The sequence below is a fragment of the Vespa crabro genome, chromosome 23 (assembly GCF_910589235.1).
Source record: "Vespa crabro chromosome 23, iyVesCrab1.2, whole genome shotgun sequence".
NCBI lineage: Eukaryota > Metazoa > Arthropoda > Insecta > Hymenoptera > Vespidae > Vespa > Vespa crabro.
In genome coordinates, this window is record NC_060977.1 from 1,133,429 (window position 1) to 1,154,507 (window position 21,079).

The 21,079-nt window shown below is 31.6% G+C and overlaps 3 protein-coding genes across 24 annotated transcripts in view; 1 reads left to right on the forward strand and 2 right to left on the reverse strand.

The window, feature by feature from the left end:
• Window positions 1-17,772, reverse strand: LOC124432101 (androgen-induced gene 1 protein-like). 7 transcript variants are annotated; one of them, XM_046980686.1, is made up of 5 exons: window positions 17,641-17,772; window positions 5,411-5,584; window positions 676-813; window positions 394-611; window positions 1-289 (listed from the first exon to the last, which is right to left on the reverse strand). In XM_046980686.1, the coding sequence occupies exons 2-5, from the start codon at window positions 5,567-5,569 to the stop codon at window positions 97-99; spliced, it is 708 nt and encodes a 235-aa protein (XP_046836642.1). In that variant the 5' UTR covers window positions 5,570-5,584; window positions 17,641-17,772; the 3' UTR covers window positions 1-96. The 7 variants fall into 7 exon arrangements, with proteins under 7 accessions (XP_046836642.1, XP_046836637.1, XP_046836641.1 ...); XM_046980681.1 differs by lacking the exon at window positions 17,641-17,772 and adding an exon at window positions 6,513-6,703; XM_046980685.1 differs by lacking the exon at window positions 17,641-17,772 and adding an exon at window positions 6,221-6,367.
• Window positions 8,420-16,294, forward strand: LOC124432099 (clavesin-2-like). 5 transcript variants are annotated; one of them, XM_046980676.1, is made up of 6 exons: window positions 8,420-9,311; window positions 13,535-13,740; window positions 14,100-14,304; window positions 14,573-14,696; window positions 14,799-15,011; window positions 15,256-16,294. In XM_046980676.1, the coding sequence occupies exons 2-6, from the start codon at window positions 13,584-13,586 to the stop codon at window positions 15,970-15,972; spliced, it is 1,416 nt and encodes a 471-aa protein (XP_046836632.1). In that variant the 5' UTR covers window positions 8,420-9,311; window positions 13,535-13,583; the 3' UTR covers window positions 15,973-16,294. The 5 variants fall into 5 exon arrangements, with proteins under 5 accessions (XP_046836632.1, XP_046836630.1, XP_046836631.1 ...); XM_046980674.1 differs by lacking the exon at window positions 8,420-9,311 and adding an exon at window positions 9,330-12,443; XM_046980675.1 differs by lacking the exon at window positions 8,420-9,311 and adding an exon at window positions 9,330-12,108.
• Window positions 14,438-21,079, reverse strand: part of LOC124432098 (fatty-acid amide hydrolase 2) — a 27,507-nt gene continuing 20,865 nt past the window's right edge. For 4 of the 12 annotated variants that reach the window (XM_046980668.1, XM_046980667.1, XM_046980666.1 and 1 more), the window contains exons 2-9: window positions 20,213-20,423; window positions 19,924-20,127; window positions 19,649-19,854; window positions 19,370-19,512; window positions 19,109-19,287; window positions 18,652-19,041; window positions 17,954-18,136; window positions 17,083-17,878 (exon numbers count right to left, since the gene is read on the reverse strand). In XM_046980668.1, the coding sequence (XP_046836624.1) occupies window positions 17,780-17,878; window positions 17,954-18,136; window positions 18,652-19,041; window positions 19,109-19,287; window positions 19,370-19,512; window positions 19,649-19,854; window positions 19,924-20,127; window positions 20,213-20,419 (1,611 nt within the window). In that variant the 5' untranslated portion in view covers window positions 20,420-20,423 and the 3' untranslated portion in view covers window positions 17,083-17,779. Of the gene's footprint in view, window positions 14,706-14,796; window positions 15,044-15,316; window positions 15,410-16,227; window positions 16,295-17,082; window positions 17,879-17,953; window positions 18,137-18,374; window positions 18,606-18,651; window positions 19,042-19,108; window positions 19,288-19,369; window positions 19,513-19,648; window positions 19,855-19,923; window positions 20,128-20,212; window positions 20,424-20,499; window positions 20,660-20,862; window positions 21,011-21,079 lie in introns of those variants that run through there. The other 8 variants (XR_006944178.1, XR_006944179.1, XR_006944177.1 and 5 more) reach the window with 8 other exon arrangements.

Genomic DNA, 21,079 nt, shown 5'->3' on the forward strand with positions numbered 1-21,079 from the left:
TTTCAACGAGTGAAAGATAAAAGAAAATTTATTCACCACCACCGATGGGAGGCATAACATGATTCGAAGTCACTTGCCAGTGACAAGTTGGCGCGACTACTTGGAATGAGATTTGTGTTGTTTAGTTTGTTCGTTACCCCAAACGAGGTTGTTCAGCATTTCTCCAGCAAAATAGAGTATCAACACGAATGCCAATAAAACGATAAAGAATACTACTCGCAGAGGTAGCGTCAGTACTTCCATCACTGGATACACCCAAATACCACTCATGAAATAGATTACGTGCATCCTGTACGTAAGAAATAATTATTTCATTATATGTAGATTCATAAAAGAAAAGAAAAGAAAAGAAAAGAAAAAGAAAAGATAAAAAAGACTAGCGAGTTAACTCACCAGATTAAATAAGTAAGTGTAAATAATAGGAGGCCAGCAAGACCATGTGATCTTTTAGGATACTTTCGTGGTGCTAGTAGCATCTCAATAATAGACGACACCATAATCATCGTATGCATCAGATGATTTAACCACCATGGAAAATATGGATCCAATGCCTTTGGTAATACCAATTCACGGTCGATGCACATTATCGACCAGAACGTAATCCCAACGAACTGTAACGAGTACGATTAATACGATAATTTTTATAACGAAATTAGAAATTTCGTGTCTTCCTACCATGGCTATAGGAAAACTAAGAGTTGCGTACACGTAATCCTTCAGCTTTCGTATAAATGGCGGCTTCTTCGGGCTAACTGCATTGGTACCATACCAATCATTTATGATACATATAAAAAAGAATACAGCTTGTAATATCTGAAACAAATAATTTCCCATATAAAATAGTCCTTTCCTACATGGTAATCAAATTCAAATGATCGATACTAAAAGGTTTAGGCATGTAATAAAAAAACTATTAGCGTTTGTTAGTGAGAGTATATAGACGTGAGTCTATAAATAGAATTTGAATAAGCTTTTAACGAAATTTCCATCGAGCAATGTAGTCATCAAAATAAAACTTTGTTGCTATTTAATAAATTATTTGGATACGTGATTAAAAAATTTAATGGCGTACAAGGAAGAAACATGTTTGATAAAATTCCGAGTAGAGATTTCTCGAAAAAAAAAAAAAAAATACAAGGTAATTCTATAAATAATGAAATTAACACAAAAGAACTATTTCGATTAACTAAGGAACGCGTTGGAGGTAATAATAAAACCGAGCAGTCGAAACCCGGAAGTAAATCGATAGGAAAGGAGAAAGAGTGTAACGATCGATAAATGAGTACTACACCATCATACGTAACGAATGAAAAGTAGACTTTTGTTATTTACTATAATCGGCGTAGTGTATAGTCTCACTACGACGATTTTACGCGGCGCGTACTTCTCCCCTTTCTAGTTTCCAAGCAAATCGAGTCGGATTATATCACACTATTGGTGTCGGCTTAAGTCGACATGGTAATACATCTCCACACAAATGTATTATATATATTCGTAGGTAGTTGTGTTTTCACCGATTATATAAGAAGTTAACTTTAATATTGCTTATAAGAATATGGCGCAATAGTTATAACCATATTAAGCGGTTTACCATATAAATATTATTTTTCTCTCGTTTTTCTTTGCCTTAGTTTTGCGATGTTTAAGTTACAAACGAGTTATACTTTTCGAATTAGAAAAAGAAGGATGGATACGTAATAGTAAATGAAAGACCGTCGGAGTCTTAGATAATATAGAAAAATAGAGAAATGAATAAACGAAAATGAAATCATTTAGAACGATACTAACCGCGTCCCAAAACGTAAGAAATTTAAATCTTCCACCAAAAGCGCTGTGGACCTTCATGATATTCTGTGGCACCACGGTATACGTATAATCATAATAAACAGAATATGCGAATTGCAAACAGGCAATCACGTGAAATCCTATGAGAATGGATTCTCGCATCTTGTAGGCTATTTTTTTTCTTCAATTCTCTGGAGTCTTCTGGAATAATACATACGCAATTTCTTTGTTTCTTCTTTTTTAGTATATTTCAGTTAGTTTAAGATTTTCGTTTTATTTTTCATGACCTAAATTATCGCGAGACGATTTAGACGTTAATTTTCGTTAGGTGAAATGCTACCACATTTTCGTATCTAACACATATACATACGTACATATATATATATGTACATACATACATACATATATATTCTCTCTCTCTTTCTCTTTCACTCTTGTGCTCTCTCACTGTCAACCAGCCGAGACACGATCGTGTTTGGATCGATAACGGAGATAGCGAAAGATAGAAACTAGGCCTCGTTGCTAGTGTACCCGAGGGGTTCCTTTAGTATCCTTCACTTCTTTCTCTTTAATTCGTTGTCTACTACATTTTTTTTCTCTTATTCTCTTATTCTCTTATTATATCTATCAATTATTTCATTTTTCGAGATATTTAGATAAAAAAGTTGTAATCGTTGTCTTTTTTTTTTATCTTTATATGAATTCATATAGACTGGAATATCTCGAGGAGTATATGAACTTTGATAAAAAAAAATACTCTACAGTTAAAATGATTCGTTGCTTAATATAGAATGCGCGCGCGTATCGCTTGCACGATTTTCGGATACTATAATTTTGTTATCGGACACTAAAATTTTTTTATGATATTGCTCATGTTTCAGCAAACGTCATCTTGACATTTTATTCTTCATATCTTTTATTTACATTTATTTTTACATTAAGTAAATAGAACTATAAATGATTATGCGTTGAAAATGCATATAATGCTATAAATAATTTATATATCTTATATGTAAAAAAACTTGAACGTTTTTATAAGTGTAATTATTGCGAAATCACATTAAAAAATTTTGTTATATAATCTTCTTGTAAAGCTTTTATAAAACTTAAGTTCTTATAAGACGTAATTATTTGTCCTTATTTTCACTAAGCAATAGCAAAACAACATTCACATTTATTAAATTCAATCGTACATTTACTTTTTTTAATTCAACAATAAATTCGAAAGACGCAACTCGAAAAATAAAAGACCGTTTGACTTTTGGGCATCTCTTTAAATAAATAAAAAAAAGAAAGGAAATAAACAAGAGAGATAGAGAGAGAGAGAGATTATAAATCATGAGATGTGTTTCTTCCGCGTTCTCGACGATGAAGAAAGGGTCAAACTGTTTTTATCATCGTCCATCGACATGGCTACGTATCAGCTGCGTGTCCTTTACACGTGTTTGTTTTTCAGCACATTCGCTTTTTATTTTTATTTTTTCATTTTTTTGTTTAATTATTTTTATTCGCATGATCGTGCTCTCTTACTTGTTTTATTTTCTCTCCCTTTAACATGCAAGAAATGTACACTGTATCTCACAATTTTTCACTTTTCTCGTGCGATTTTTGCACTATTATTAACAAATCTTATCGGCTCTTTTTTTATTGCGTATACATACATCTATATGAAAGACTTTTTTGAAAATTTTCAAAAAGGAAAACCTTAATAGATATCGTTGAAATTGGATGATACGCGATGTTCGTACTCCGACCGTCTCGGCGGACTGTAACTTACTGACGGATGAGAGAAAAAGAGGTGGGAGAGAGAGAGACAGAGACAGAGACAGAGAGAGACAGAGAGAGAGAGAGAGAGAGAGAGAGAAAGAGAGAGAGAGAACAGAGGAAAGAAAAGGCGTGCGCCGCATCGTTCGTTGGATGCTTGTTCACTTTCGAGCATGGCTTTTGGAAATAGATAAAGAGAGAGAAAGAGAGGAGAGAAATCTTGATGTAACTGGTTGGAAAAATAAGAGAATAAATAAAAACAAAAGAAAAGAAGGAAAAAAATGATAAAGCGAAATATTAAAGTTCAACTATTAAAATTTCAAAGCATTCTTGTTTCCTTTCGTACATTATACAATATAATCTGGCGAGTTTAACTTTATCGATATATTTTATAACGAGTAGATTAGACATAATATCACACATGAGGCTTTGGTAACCGAGCACATGGCCATTAACGTTTCATGTACTATGTTCCGTCTCGTTACTATTCCCTATTATACTAATTCCTGTTTGGAGGGGAATGTGATATCTACTTTCTCTCTCTCTCTCTCTCTCTCTCTCTCTCTCTCTCTCTCTCTCGATATACCTATCTATCTTTCTCAGTCTGTATGTGTATTTGTCTCTGCCGAATTGGCTGTATTTACTGTCAAGCGAATACGCTTGGCTTTCACGTATTTATAAAAATTGGAATTACTAACATTAAATAGCCAAAGGAAGTCTAGCGATTTTTGGAGCAAGTATATATGTATATATATATATATATATAGCGTAAAAAGAGAAAAGGACAAGCATAACGTGAAAAACGTAGTATCATTTGGAATAATTCTGCAGGAGGAAAGAGAGGGATGCGAAAGGAGAGGAGGTATGCGGCTGATTTTCTGCGCAGACTCAAAATGCGTATGCTTGACATCATCATAATTGTTGTCATTTTCTAGGGAATATATAAGTAAACGTCTATATCATATAACTTAGTAATATATCTAAGTATGACAATGTAATGTAATGTAATGATAACATAAAAAGAATAAAAAAGGAAAACTTGTCGAATCATGCTTTTTATGTGTCATTACACAATGTTAATACAACGTGAAAACTTTTTATCTCAAAAGTTGCTGTATACCTGCAATGTGATTTTGCGTAAACTGGCAAATAAAATTAATTTTTTTGCTTTCTCTCGTAATTTTTCTCGTTATCTTTATAATTTTTTTGTCGCACAAGTTATGCGTCATACCATGACCTCGATGTGAGAGACGTGAGAAATCGAACGGTATTTGGTATATAATCGCTTACCGCAATGCGTTTGATGCATTTCAGATTCTCCATTCTTAATGAATGAAGTCAAAATAGCGCCTTTTATCGCTGTTTTTGTATCGCTATAATCGGATTTTTTCCCTTTTATTTTCTCTTTTTTTTCTTTTTTCTTTTTGAAAATCATTTTACGAATGATATGTCATATTTTTTTTTTTATATATAATTGATAATACTTCGATAAAGCTGACCTTGTTATTATATACAATTGATAAGTATGATAAATACATAATTATATATTTATTTATATCTCGAATGAAATCGTAAAATCAATTATGTCTACTTTGATAAATATATTTTATATGTATTTTTGAATAAGCGTCTGTTTTATTTATGTATATATATATATATTTGAATAGAATATTTTTCAAGCTTTCAATTTTGTGACTTCGATTATATAAAAAACGAAGAATGAATTTTTAATGAATGCTCGTTGGATTAATTAAAATTCTTTATCTCTTATCAAATTTTTTGGCAATATAAAATGTCAAAGGGTATAATGAAAGAAGAAAAAAAAATGTTAGATAACTCGAAAGGAAAATTTTCTACTTACCATGTTCCACATCGTCAAAAACTTCAATATTCCAGGGTCAAATTTAGAAAATAGTTCTTCCACAAATGGAATCGATTGTATGAAGGAAGCATGAAAAGTAACGTAAGTGTACATGGCGCACGTGCCAACGTGAATAAAATTATTCACCTTTCGAATCATTTTGTTAGATTTCTCCTGAAAAAAATATTTTTATTTGTCAGTTTATCGAAAATTCTTTTCTAATCTGTGCATAATGTTATAAAATAAAATTGTAATTACACGATTAGTTAAAAATACGAACGAAGAAATTTTATTAGAAGCTTAAATTATGTTTAAAATTATCAAATTATATATGCAGTTTCAATGTTCTTGCTTATAGATGATAGAATACAATAAATATATATATATATAAAAATAAAGAAAGTTAGAAGCAGCGTGCTCGATCCGAAGTGTTCTACAGTTCTTATGAGACTGAAATCACTTACAAACCTGTTTCCTTGTAGTTGTATGCGTGAATATATACCGATATATTTAACTGAACCCTCATACATATACATAGAGTACAATGAAAATAAGATTCAACCCTCATACATATACATAGAGTACAATAAAAATAAGATTCAACGAATAATTTTGATCGTAATTACAGATTGTTATAATAACACGTGTAATATCATAAAAAGACTTTTATAAAATTAGACAACTATATCGTCATTATAATATTTATATTCCAATATATAAATAGGTAATATCATTATATAAATGATATTATTGTAAATTTTCAAAGAATAATATACTTTTTAAAATAAATTATTTGAATAATCTACGTACATGGAAGAAATTGAAGTATCGACGACGTATACGATGTGTATGTTAGTAGTTAGATCCCGTATGTGCATGCGCAAGAGATAAAAGTTATTTAGGTTAATATTTGATTGTGGTAATCGTGATCGATTAAACTGTCGAGTTAAAAATCAACATAGCTTTTATTCGATGTTATTTATTATAACACTATTTTTTCTTTCGATTTTTCTAACGCAGATTTTAATAATCTCGAATTTTTTAACGATATTTAACTTATAAATTATCGATCGATAGCACTAAAATTAATTGTTACACTCACACAATTTCTTTTTTTTAATCCAATTTCGATCACGGATCTTACAAGAATCTGCATAAATTTTTATCGAATGTTCTTTTTATTTTATAATCAAACATTAATAATCAAGCAACAAGGAATTCGAAAGCAAGATGCTTCTATCGCGAAACAGACTCGACTGGGAGCGACGATGCTGATATACGGTTATTAAAGTAATCGCTGATAAATTTTTTATTTAACTAGCACTTGGTGAAAGAGGGATCGTTTTATGGTTCATTCTTTGATCACGAACTATACTTATGCCATACCTTAGTCGGCCTGCTGTTCTTCGTACAAATTTTTTGATCCTGTGCTTGTAATAATTTGCTATTAATATTTTTAATGATTCAATATATGTTCACACAAAAAGACTAATAAGTAGTAAATTACGAACGGGAGACTATTAATCACATATATAGACGTACAACGGTTCATTCAAATATTTTTTTTATTCACGAAATAAATTTAATCAGACCGATTAAATAAGATTGTCCTTAAGAACGAACAAAATTTGATAGGATCGGTTCGATAAGATTATCTTTTAGACCAATTAGAATACCTTTTTTTTCGAGAAGATAGCCAATGTTATTCGTTTTTATCAATGCATATGAACCTTGAACGATTTCAAAGTCTACTGCAAACTGATGAAAAAAAGGGTTCTCTTCATTTATTCGCTGAGGGAGAGACGACGAATTTATCGAACCATCATATAACTACTCCCCACCAACTCTTTCGTTCCTTTCGACATTCTGGTTTAGCAATAGCGAAAGAAACAGGATATCTCTTTGCTTATTGTTTACTGATACAGAGATTAATATCTCGTGATTAAAAGACGAAAGTTTAGATCGTTACATTTTATTTTTGCGATTTCAACTTTTAAACTAAAGCAAAATAAATAAATAGAACAAGTTAGAGTTACTTTTAATTTTACGAACTGGTTTACTAATACTTGATCTGTTATCTTTTATTCTAAATGAATGGCCGAGTTATAGCAGCGACAAAAAAAATCGATTTTATAAATCATAAGTAGCTTGCACATAAGCAGATTAATATTTATCTATTTTCTTTTAAAGATAATTCAATAATTCAATCGATCTATGTTGATCTATTTGATCCAGACAAAGTCATTTGTATCATTTTGTCTCGGAAATGTTTTGAATACGATCTAATTCGTAAAAATACTTATTACATATTTTTAGACTTTTTTTTTTAATCGATTTCATCTAAGTGTTAGTACAAGTGACTGGTTCAAATACCAATTAACGAACGTAAGTAATATATATCTTTCGAAATATTTCCATTTAATATGATAATCTCTGACACGAATTGTAAATGAAGTATCGCTTTAATGAATTCGATTTAGACAATTTTTATAATTAAAAGCATAATTTAACAAGGATAATTCTTTATAGTCGACTAGATTAATTTCGTCGATAAAAATTCACTCTATACGAGTCAATCATTGAATTTTATATCAAATATTAGCTATTACCACAGTGTAGATAATGGGTAACTGTTTATTAAAAATTGTGTTAAGTCGAAATTTGTTTCGCTTTCGTAAATATAACAATTCCAAGCCGTTCAAATAAATAATAATAAATTTGATAAAAAAAAAAAAAAATACAAAATTAGTTCATCCTTATTGCGATATAGTTGATGCAATTGCATTTAGATGATTTCTAAATTTCAACGTAATAACACGCAAGGAACGTTCGACGCATAGCTCCAACACTTCTTGATTCTATTCGAGCACATACTCGATTACATATGTAGATCGTAAATGGCTCTTAATTTATACTCTTGAATAATGTTCGTACCCTCTTCGATGCTCTTTTCGTGACTCATCAAAAAGTATTTTTATTTATTTTTAACAATGAACGTTATGATGAGAGATAGAGAGAGAGAGGGTGGGAGGAGCTCCACGATCATTAAGAATCATCGATCATTACTTCAAGATGATCGAGGAGAATGATTATTACTGTTTCGCTTCGGTAATCATAATCGAAGCAAATATCCGGTCTGGTATAGATCATAAGGTACATGCAGTGACACAATATGGCTGACTGTACTACCAGTTTATGATTTATATCTTCGGTGCAATGTACCTTGCCTGACCGGTTAACGAGCCAACAATGATTTACGCGGACAAGGACGCATTGTGAACTAGAAAATACAAGAGTAGTCGATTTTCTATCTTTTATAAGACACGATTATAAGTATGATTGGTTTGGAAAGCCACGTGGCTTTTCCTTAATCGTTTAGTCGAAAGGTAAAGGAAGATTTATGTTTGGAAAATGTTCCTTTGCTCGGTACAATTAAAAATATTAGAAATAAAATATTGTGTTAACGGGATAAAAGAACAGGGCACTACTTTCTCAAGTTACAGTCATCGTTACCAACCGTCTATTCTAATGGTCGTTCGGGGAATCCATAGAGTGGCGCCTTCTTTCATGGTCGGAGGTCGGTTACCGGGCTGACGGTTTCGAACCGTCAGTTTCGCGCCGGACGGTTTCCTCGACAAGCCGGCTCGAGTTAATTCGAGCCAATTTAAAAAAAATCGTCTTCTTCCGCCAACAAAAATCAAAAGGATATCCTAAGAAATACGTTGTTTCTTCGTGCTAATCGAAACAAAGTGATTCTGTGTGTTTTAGATACGGGATTGAAAATAATTTATCGAAAATTGTGAGAAAAAAATAATATAATAATTATCGTGTAGGATCGTTAAATGAAATTTTTTTTAATACTCAAAACTTACGATTGCACGTACGTCGATATTAGAAAAAGGTATCTTTTGCCTATTTTTAAAAAAAAAGTTCTTTTAATTTCTTATTTTAAATATATCATTGCCTTTGAAAATGAACGAATACTTTGTCTTTCGCGTTTTTGTTTTCAATACAAAAAGTAAATAAGTTTTTTCAGTTGCTGTCAATTGGCTGTACATAATCATATACTTCTTTTTTCCAATACTTCCGATACACAGTTTCTGAATATCATTTAGATGAACAGTATTCAACATTAATAAAATACGATAAGATAAGATATTTGAATAAAATTTAAATTTACTAATTTATTTTATTTATTTTTGCCGCATTTCTGAAATCACGTGTAATAGGTTGCCATCGAAACCAATTTAAATGACGTTTTTGAAATTAGCATCAAAGTTTTTGCTTCAATATTTTTTTTTGTATAAAGAATAAAAAAAAGTATAATTTATTTTTAAGATCCAATTGTCAATTTGGTTGTAAATTTTTCTCTGTCTCTCTCTTTTTTTTTGTTTTTTAATGCAATTAAACTGTGTTACTATCATTAGCCAATAAAAAACGTAGTATATCGCCGTGAGCTTCACGTTATGTTAATTGTATCATCTCTAATTCAATCGAAACGGAGAGAGAGAGAGAGAGAGAGAGAGAGAGAAAGAAAGAGAGAGACGGAGAGAGACAGAGAGAGAGAGAGAGAGAGAGAGAGAGAGAGAGAGAGAAAGAGAGAGAGAGAGAAAGATAGAGAATCGATAAACTTGTTCCAAGTTTATTTAAGCTCAATAAAGGATGAGCTTTAATAAATCGATAATAGTTTCGACTTCTTCTCATGGAAACATTGAAATAAATTGGAACTCAAACAATTGACTATTTCTATTTGATAAAACACTATTCTTTATAAATAGAATGAATTTTCAAGATAAATTTATTGCTATTATGAATAAATAAATATACTAATTCGAGTCTTGTATTGTCGTTTACATATGAAAAGAAAAATAGTTCTCCAATTACTTATTTTTATTAATGATATCAATACGGATTAATGGAACAAAAGTTCTTAGGTCTGTAGTTCTGCAATTTAAAAAAGAAAAATTAATTCGATAAGTCACGAAAAAGAATAATTACTTTTGATTCAATCTGTGGTTTGAAAATGCTATGTGCTTGAGACAATTAGCTAATTAGAGATTTGTACGATTAATCGAATATCCTGGATTATAAAAGAAGAAAATTAAACATCGTCTAGTTATTTTTTCAATTCGTTTTACCAGTTCTCTAGCGTCACATTGCGTAACGTCCTCGATGGTCTACGTTACGGTTTGTTTCGCTTCCACAACTTGTACACGAATAATACTTATCGAAGCATATACACCTTTTAAAAAAGAATAGTACAAAATAAAGAAGAAAAGAAAAACTCAACTTCGTTTCTATTCTTCAAAGACGTTTCTATTCGAAACAAACATATGAACATTTTTATCTTGATCGTATTAGAATCGATATTTTCTATAGGTATTCTTGAGGAGAACGTTCGCATCGATTTGCATCGATTCGAACGTTCTCATTCGATATCATCGAGGCTCGTCCTTGAAGTATTGGAAAAGTGCAAATCTCGATTCCATAGTAATATTCATTAGAAAACGATAGGTTATCACGTCTCACGAACTGAATTCAAAGATTCGAAACATCGATTACCATAATTTTAAATTTATATGCATCCATATATTTTTGACATGACTTTTATAAACTAGCTATAAAATAGTTATAAGCGATATTTCGAATGCACCGTAATTGTATAATGAAGTGCATATATATATATATATATAAATATATATATATATATAGTATTATGACAACGCGACTAATAGTTGTCTTATCTTCACGTACGATTAATCAGTATGTTACGCTATTTTCTTCGTTGTCCTTCCAGATTACTAATCGTAACTAGTTAAAAAAAAAAAGAAAAAAAAGAAAAAAGAAAAACAAGACAATTATCTATTAATTATGTGCTACGCGCGTAGTATACTGTGCTTCTTTGACTCGATTGCACGTACTCCAGTCGAATAGTCAGTAAGACGTGACGATTGCATACATTCGCAAATATATCTCTCTTTCCTCCCCCCCTCTCTCTCTCTCTCTTTTTCTCTTTTTTTCAAAACGTTTATTGTTCTGGTGATATGTTCTCTTCGTTGTTTGCACGAAGCAAGATGTTTTGCATTTATGTACGATGGTACATATCGAATATGTACCATCTGTTCCGTTAATTTTCTTTGTTACATTTATTCGAGACTTTTGTCATAACAAGAATAATTATTATCGTTGATAATAAAGAAAATATTTTGTACGCGTCTAAGTGATATGGAATTTCATCGAGAGAAGTTATCGAATATTTTTCGTCTTTTGTAAAATGATCAAAGTTTTATGTATGTGTGCGGATGTGTGTGTAGAAATATACAAGAAGATAGAAAAGAAATTTTTGTCGATTCGACGATCGTTCGATCGATCACTTTTCTCTTATTTTTCTTGTAATCCAGATGTTCTTTCCTCATAATTTTTCTACACCTGTCCACGTTATGAAATTATATACAAACGTATTACTACTGGCTCTCTCTTTCTCTCGACGCCAATGTACCAAAGCGATGAACGCTTGAATTTTTCGGAGAACGGGTTCACAATAGCGGCGCAACGAGCAGAAAGCTGGTGAGTCAGCCTCCATTCTTCCCTCTCCTCTTTTCCTCTTCTTCCATGTCTCTCTCTTTCGCACGTTCATTGCTAACCGGCTTGTCCTGTCCTCTTCTGTCTCTCTTGGTCGATGTCCCTCACTCTTACAGGTAACCGGCTTCTCTTGTCTTCTTCTATCTCTCACAACTCAACTGAGTCCTTCTCCTTGGTATATATACATCTCTTTCTCTCTCTCTCTCTCTCTCTCTTTATCCTGCTCTTTCATATTTCACAAGAGCTACACTCTATAACTCCACTGAACGGCCACTAGCATGCGACTTTATCGGCGACCTGTCAGTCGCTGATCGAGCTTACCTTTGCGCGTTCGATCTCAGAGATCCTTTCTGTGATCTCTCTCCTTTTTTTTTGCTTTCTTTTCTACGATTATCCTTGGGTTTTATAATCTCTTCAGAAGTAGAAAGTGAAAGAGAGAAAAGGTTGTGAGGTACGAAAGCGTTTCGATTAATAATTAGCCTCAAAGAATTTAGTAAATACTATGAATGATTAAGCTAACCTTGGTGCGTGTTTAAATTTTTATGAATTATGCAATTCATTTTTGGATTGATGTATTCATTTGATTGAAATGTAAATGATTAACATATTATAAATTATAATTCTGATGAATTTTTTTTATGTTTTTTTATGATCTTGCAACTCCATAATTATTGGAAAAAAAAAAAATTCTGTCGCGACAATGACACGGACAATTTCATAAGATCTTACATTCGATCACGAAATGTTCATGTGTATACGAATGTCGTAATCAACGGACTAGAAAAGACTTTCGATGATCGTAATTGATTAAAGAATTGTCTATCGAAAGGAGTTTTCGATGTCGAGGTGATTCGCCTTCTTTGGCGATGACTCATTCTTAGAAAGCTGGAAGAGCAGTGTTCACTAATCTACTTCGATCAATCTATCGATCCTGTGTCCTTCGAATAAGATTCTTTTTTAATCGATAAATCCTTAAGATCATTGTCCTTGGTTCGTATGAATCATCGTAAATTTTGTACCTTTCAAAAGAATGATACAAAATTACATGATTTATTCTATTCTTTGGATCGAAGCATTTAAGTTGATAAAATGAGTGTTCTTCTTTTATTTGACTAAGATACGAATAAAACAGTTATGATTAATCGGTGAATAATTTCCTTAAGATTCTTTGTATTTCCTTACTTTACTCGAGATCCTACAAATGTGCTCTTTTACTTTTTGTGTTTGTAAAAAAAAAAAAAAAAGAAAAAGAAAAAAAAAAGAAAAAAAGAAGTAAAATGATAAATCGCGATTTGTCATAGTTTATTTGTTTATGGGCGCGTCTATAGACATTGATCTTTCGTGTCAAGATTTACCAAGAATTTTTTATAAAACATACTTGGTTGGCAAAGAGTGTCACGATCAGCTTAAGACAGCGTAATTCGATCGGTAGACTCGAAGTTCGTATTACGAGTACCACGATGGCTCAAGAAGCAAGAGATAGTAAACGACTGATATTGCAAAAGGTGAATGTGTAAAAATCGAATTAATTTTATTTTTAAGATCTTCCTCGTCTTTCATCGAAGAAAAGAGGAATTAAAAGATTTCAAAGATGTCGGAGTATTGTGAATATATGTGGGATCCGAGTGGTCACACAAGTACGTCACTTTCTCGGAGTATTTACCAAGAAGATGCGAAGTTGGACAAGCGAGACAAAAAGCTGGCCATTAAATCGGTCCGAGCGATTCTCCGAGAGATGCCGGATGTGGGTAAGACGATTTTTATATACCCTTACTCTCTTCAATTTCATATACATGCATATATATATACAATTGTATATATTATATATATATATGTACAATTGATATGTTTTGTAAGAGGAGTTAGTAGTTTGCTTGAAAAGCCTCGAATTTCCGGTGAAGTCTCGTTCGTGCCTTCCTGTCCGATATAATTCCGCGTCCGTATTCAAACTGCTTCCCGTTTCGCCTTGAGCATAACAATGACCCCGTCCCTTTTTAATTTTTTTTCCTCTTTATATATATACATATATATATATACATATATATGTATATATATATATATGTACATATATATGTATGTGTTTACCATCATTATTGGCTTGTCCTAGACTTGAAACATTGCACGGACGAATATATTACGCGCTTCCTGCTCGCACGGAAGTATCGGGCCGAGCAAGCAGCTGCTCTGATAGCTGCTTATCAGGCTCAGATAGCTCATCGACAGGATATTTTCGGTAATCTTACTGCTCGTGATCCTGCCTTGCAACGAGCTTTACGTGCTGGTATACCCGGTGTTTTACCTGCTCGCGACAGGTAAGATCGAGAGATTTAAATCGATCCGATTCGTTAAGACATATCGTTTAACACGTTGAATGCCGTGAAGGATTTTTAATTTGAGATCTAATCAGTAATGCTTGAAAGGATAATAAAATAAAGTCTACTGTAATAATTATGATAATGAGGAATGTATTGATTTTGTAAAAAATCGGGGTATGGCATTTAACATGTTGAACGATAAAATACATAAGAATATGTTAATCTAGATAAGAATATCATAATCTAAAGATAATGTCTTTTTTAGGAAAGGCAGGTGTGTTTTAGTAATCCTAGCTTCACAATGGGATCCTATTGCAGTGCCAGCGTTATCAGTTCAACGAGCTATCTTTTTAGTCCTTGAAATTCTAATTCAAGATCCAAGAAATCAGGTTCGTTCGCTAAGAAAGAAGATTCTCGATTAAAATATCATAATCCCTATGTAACTTACCCGGAAGATTCAACTACATTTAGCTTTTATTTGATTCTTACAGCAATCCGGTTTCGTTGCTGTGGTAGATTGGAGTGGATTTTCTCTGCGGCAAGGCGGTGCATTAGGTGCAGCAGCTCTTCGAAACTTGATAGCTGCGCTTCGTGGTCGATTTCCGGCCAGATTCAAGGCTATACACTTCCTTTCGGCTCCTTTATACGTTCAAGCTACTTTGGCTCTTGTTAAACCTTTTCTGGATGAAAAGACTCGTAATAAGGTGAGTTTCGAGTTATTCTTTAGTATAACTTCCTGAAACATTGTTCGTTTTAAATGATATCCGACTCATTGAATGGTTAATATTGTGTGAGCTGATATAATGTCATAAATTTTAATAATATGTTATTTATAATTTAACTTAGATGCTATCCAAGCTTTTAATTTAAATTTATTTTAAATTTATTTCAGCGTTGTGTAAAAATTTTGAAACATTTTCTACGATTAATATAGTATTATTATTTTAGATTTATCTGCATGGAAATAATCTTAGTACTCTTCACGAGCATCTCCCAACGGATATTCTACCTGCCGAATTAGGGGGCACTGGGCCATCCTTTAATCCTGGTCTTTGGGCCGAGCCAGTCATTCATTCAGCAATGAAGGAAGCTGAATTGGCAGCTTTGAAAAAGGAAAAGGAACAATTACAAGATGAAAGAAATGAGAATACTTCTGAAAGACTGACAAACTTTGCCGACGATGACAAAGTCGTGGAATCAAAGAACGTTGAAAATTACAAAAGAAATGAACCAGTTTTCGAAGGACACAAACACGAAAAAGAAAGTTTCAAGAGTTTTGGTAAATCCTATCGAAATAATGGAGATGGGAAAAGCGTGGAGCTAAGTTTGATTAGAACTACAGTTAGTTCTTTCGACTCGAAAAATGCGAACAAGATAGAAGAACAAAAAGATAGAACTCGTTTAATAGAAGTTTCTGAAAGTAATAATGGTAATGAAGTTAAAACTAATGGTTTGGATAATAGAATGGATCATTTAAGAGAAGTCGATGACTTGGCATTACTCGAGTTACAATCTGAAACGAATTCGAACGAATTCGAAATGATATCTAGTAGGCCTGAGAGTGAAGATAGCAAAGACAATTCATTAGAAAATAGATCGGAAAAGGTACTCATTAGAACTGGTAAAAGTCATACGCCAACGGAGGAAATGAATCTCATTACGTAAAAGTGATCTCTTTATGTCAATACTAAATATTTCCTCGAAGTATGCGATAAAGATTCTAGATAAATATTATACAATTAGTTTTGTATGTAAGATTTTTAAGTGACACACGGTATAATTGGAAAGAAATAACGCCAAGTACATTTGTCGATACTTTGACGATACAGTTGTTAATGAACTTCTGTGATGAAAGTGAAAGTATTTTTTTTTCTTTTTTCTTTTTTTTTTTTTTTTTTCTTTGTAATGTATTACACGTACTTATATACTTTCTTATAGGTGATCCTTGTTCTTTTTTTTTTGTGGACCAGTATAATATCGTAGCTTCCTAAAATATAATTTTTATATTAGAAAAGAAATAATGAAAATTTGTTAAAAACATATCATAAATATTTACTCGTACGACAAGGACTGATATATGCAACACATATATATGCTTTTATGCATGCTTGTATGAGGCTACGTTGAACAAATTTATAGCCAAATTGAAGCTAATACCGTTTTTATGAAGTTCCTGTATTCTATTAATAAAATTTTTATTGCTTATTTAAATTGCTATAAATTTAGATCAAATACATAGACCCCATGCGTTTAAATATTTTTAAATATATTATCTACTTTATATGGACGTATGGTAAGCTCTTTCTAAAATTATTAAAAATTATACGTCAAGGTATTCTCCAGAAATTGTATTCGTTGTACTTGTAAATATGTAATAAATTATTTATTCCACAAACACTCGATCGCAGAACTTCAAATACATCATGTATTTATTAAGAATATATTCTTTTAAAAACACGAAAAATTTCATTTAAACATTGTATTTGTTATGATAAAAATGAAAATATATTTTCGAACAAAATAAACGTTTGTTTTCTTTTTACTTTGTACAATACAATTTCCTGTGAGATAACCTATCCTAACAGGAAATGAGTATCGGAGAATTTTTGATGGAATAATAGAGTAAAAATTTATTATTTATAATACAATAAAATATATTTATATATACGACGTATTAACATCAATAGATGATTTAAATAACATTATACCTTATTACATTACCAAAAAGCACTTTCTCTTACTAAATGATTTCGTTATCACATTCTTTTGTGTATGAAAATAGAAAAGTCTACACAAAAGTCTACGAGGTAAAAAAAAAAAAAAAAGAAAAGAAGAAGAAAGAAAAGAAAAGAAAGAAAAAGGGGAAGAAAAAGCTGCACTCAACATTTGATACAGAATATTCTATTTATATACAAATATACCTCTCGTACGATTTTGTTATAGTTTTTTTTATGCGAATGCATCATTATATAGAAAAACTTCTGAAGTATAAATTTACAAATACTTAGTCATAAAGATTCAGTTGCTCAATCAGAGGTAGTTTTATATCTGCGCTTATTAATCATATACTCTGTAGACATTATTTATTAAAATAGATTTTTCAACAACGCGAATAATTTATTAATGAATTATTAATGAAACATCTATTTATACTTGTTACCATGACATAATAATAATAAGTTTATATAAGATATATTATCATTATATAGAAATAGGAAAAAATAGGAAAAAAAGGAAAAAAAAAAAAAAGAAAAGAAAAGAAAAAAAAAAGAAAAATAATAATTCATCCTTGACATCGAACACGTCTAACACGAAAATAACGTTAATGTTTACCTTTCTTCTAGCGACTTTAATGCACAGATATCTTTCCTTGTGAAGATTTGAATTGTTCAAGAGCTGAGAAAGGCAGGATTTGGTATGTTAATGCATTTCAATGCACTTTCCATTATTATTGTCTAAAATACCCATACTTTTAAGCTACGATGACTGGAGGAACCCAACCTCCAAATCCTTTTTCAATTTCTTCAGCAACGGCAAGCGTTAAACGGTCTTGATTTAAACCACCAACAATCTATAAATAATTTATTAAATTAACGTTGATATGTTGTGATTTTAAAGAAAAAATTAAGTAAATATAATGCCATGCCTGTATGCCAATAGGAAGTCCTTGCTTATTTAATCCTAACGGGCAAGCTGTAGCTGGCAAGCCCAGAACATTAATAATTGCAGTGTACGAAAAATTAAATGCTTTTATAAGTGGCTCGTGATGTAATGGCGCTGCCGTGGGATGAGTCGGATACAAGAAAACACCATCTTCTCCCAAAATATCCTGAAAATATGCGAAATTTAATAGAACTATAAATACACGTATATTCATTGTATATATTATTTGAAGATCTATATGGATATTGAGGTGCATGCGTCGGTTCTAAGTCGAAACGTCACTTTGTCAGAATTAAAATGTCAGAATATAATTTCGAAGAGTGTTGCTAATACGATTTTTCGTATCTATTTGCATGCAGAATGTAAAATGATATTGTACTACTTATAAAAGAAGCACGCAATACCATAGAAATATTGCTTTTTCCACGTCAGATTTACGTTGGATTCGTGAGGAAATAAAAATCATGTCCATTAACAAACATACGATCCATGATTCTATGGCAAGAACAAATCATATCTGGCTATTTCTTGCAAATACATTGCAAAACAGCCAAGAGAAGTCCGATCCTAACAAGTTATAGGCGTGGATTTGTTATACGTAGAAATGCAGACACAGAATAGATTTTTCTCGATTCCTATGTGATTTTTAAAGACACCATTAACAACGTCTATATACCCTACCTTGAATTCTTGGTAAAGGTCTTTACTTTCTTGTATAAGTTTTGTGTATTGCTCACTCCCATGTTTTATACCAAACCTCTCAAATGTTGCAGTTAGAAGAGCAATTAATGTATGATTACTTAGGAACATTAACCACTTCACAAATTCCCATAAAATATTTATATTTCCGTTCCGATTGGATAATTCGTACGAAAAATCTTTGTTATCTTTAGACGTCATATTCGCTAACCATAGAGCAATGCTTTTTTTAAATTTTCGCACATGTATTTTCGTAGCTTTTATTTTATATGCTTTTTCAAAATGAAGCAGCACTTTTCTCATAGCGCATTTTATTTCTTGATCTACAGGGGACACAAAGTATTGTCCTCCGTCGTCCTCCATGTAATAAAACTAAGTAGAAAAGTACAATTATAATTATTTATTGAAAATGATTATGTTTTAGGAACATTCCATTTACCTTGATCTTTGAAATATCAACTTTATCATCTAAATTCAATATATCTGCATTCTTATCAGCGAGTATTTTAAGAATAGGTTTCATATCCTGTGCATGTCTACACATAGGACCTATTGCAAGTAATTGATTCTGATCCTCGCTATGGGCACTTGGATATTGACCATCGTTTGAAACAATGCCTAAATTTAAATTCAATTATTAATTTAATGCTAAAATAAAGCTTTAATAATAGGCATCAATGATTTTTGTTATAATATAAACCTTTGGAAGGTTTATGACCAAAAATTCCATTGAAAAAGCATGGCATGCGAATGGAGCCACCGATATCTGATCCTATTCCTAATGGTGAACCAGCTGCTGCTTGTATGCAGCCCTCACCCCCAGAAGAACCACCTACTATATGTCTAAAAATAATAACACAAAAAATTCAAATAAAACTAGAGCAGCAAATGTAACGACTGGAATGCGCTGTGCAATAATGTATGATAATTAACATTCTAACCTTAAACCTAATATGTTATTACAAATATAATGAACTACCTTGTGTTGTATGGATTTCTGGTGGTACCATACAAACGGTTATGTGCTTCCCACCACATTGCAAGTTCTGAGACATTGGTCGACGCTAATGGTATAGCTCCTGCTGCTCTCATCAGTCTTATCACCTCTGCATCTTTCTCAGAGACAAAATCTTTACGAAGAATCAAACCAGCTGTTTGCTTCATATTAGCAACAGCGATACAATCCTATAGAATAGTAATAAATATATATATCTCTGTCGAGTAGTTATTGCATAAATAAGGCATAAATTTTACCTTGGTTGTAAAAGGAACACCGAAGAAAGGTTTCTCTTTGGCAAGTACTTGTACGGATGGTGCATTGGGAGATTTCAACATTTCATCACATTGTTTAGCTTCCTTGAGCGCTTCTTCAAAGCGTTCTTCGACTACACAATTTAATACTGGTTGAATTTCTTTTATTCTGTCAATGTATGACTTCACTACTTCTTCTGAAGATAACTAAACAAAATCCCATATAGATAAGTAACACACAGTACTAATAAATAATATTAGATTTACATATATTAGATATTGGTTAACATACTTGTTTATTCCTAATTTTAAAAGCTAATGTGGTTGCATTATGTAAAAGTGTCAAATCCTTTATAGGTGGTTGAGATTCTACTGGGCCACCAATATAAGCTGCTAATGTAAATATACCCTTAGCAATGAACTCAATAAAACGATGGATTAAACTTAATATTTGTCTTCCTGAATTCATTTTCTTTTGATTTTTATGTTTGGTCGTCATTTATCTGTGGAAACGAATGACAATTTTATTACATAACTTAATTTGTTTTATTATCGCGACAGTGCGTCGTTAATTTTTACCTTTTCTCTTAAACATGCAAAAAGAAACAAAAAATAATAATAATAAAATAATACGTTTATTTATGCTTAAAAATAACTATTAAATGATTCAATCTTAACGCCACGTTGCTTAATACTACAGCTCATTGCATTTTCACACTTACGTGATATCTGATAGATTAGGAAAAAAAAAGAAAAAAGAAAAAAAAAATACAAAAAAAGAATCTTACGTTCGATTGGAAAATTATAAATTTGAGATTATTCCTGAGAATAACTTAATAAATATAAAGCTTGAGAAGATTGAATGTGAATTCACATAAATCGATCTAAAAAAACGATTATATTCGCAAAAGTTTAAGAGTTAATTAGTTAACTTTGCCTTACAAATTTAGTAATATTGTGTAGTTTTCATCGACTTTTACGGCTTTATGTAAATTGATAAAGAGAAGGAAACAAAGAAAGATAGATAGATAGATAGATAAATAGATAGATAGATAGAGAGAGAGAGGGGGGGAGGGTGGAGAGAGAGAGAGAGAGCGAGAGAGAGAAAAAACAGCGAAAATAACAACGAAAAAAAACAAGTAAAACGGCGAAAAAAATG

Bases quoted from the DNA above. Each gene is read 5' to 3' on its own strand.
- LOC124432101 (XM_046980681.1), bottom strand. From the start codon at position 6,566: ATGCAGATTCTTGTAAGATCCGTGATCGAAATTGGATTAAAAAAAAGA. The intron at 5,585-6,512 runs GTGAGTGTAACA...TATTTTTTTCAG, and splicing joins GATTAAAAAAAAGAAATTGT to GAGAAATCTAACAAAATGAT. The intron at 814-5,410 runs GTAAGTAGAAAA...TATTTGTTTCAG, and splicing joins TTTTGACGATGTGGAACATG to ATATTACAAGCTGTATTCTT.
- LOC124432099 (XM_046980676.1), top strand. From the start codon at position 13,584: ATGTCGGAGTATTGTGAATATATGTGGGATCCGAGTGGTCACACAAGT. The intron at 13,741-14,099 runs GTAAGACGATTT...GGCTTGTCCTAG, and splicing joins CCGAGAGATGCCGGATGTGG to ACTTGAAACATTGCACGGAC. The intron at 15,012-15,255 runs GTGAGTTTCGAG...TTATTATTTTAG, and splicing joins ATGAAAAGACTCGTAATAAG to ATTTATCTGCATGGAAATAA.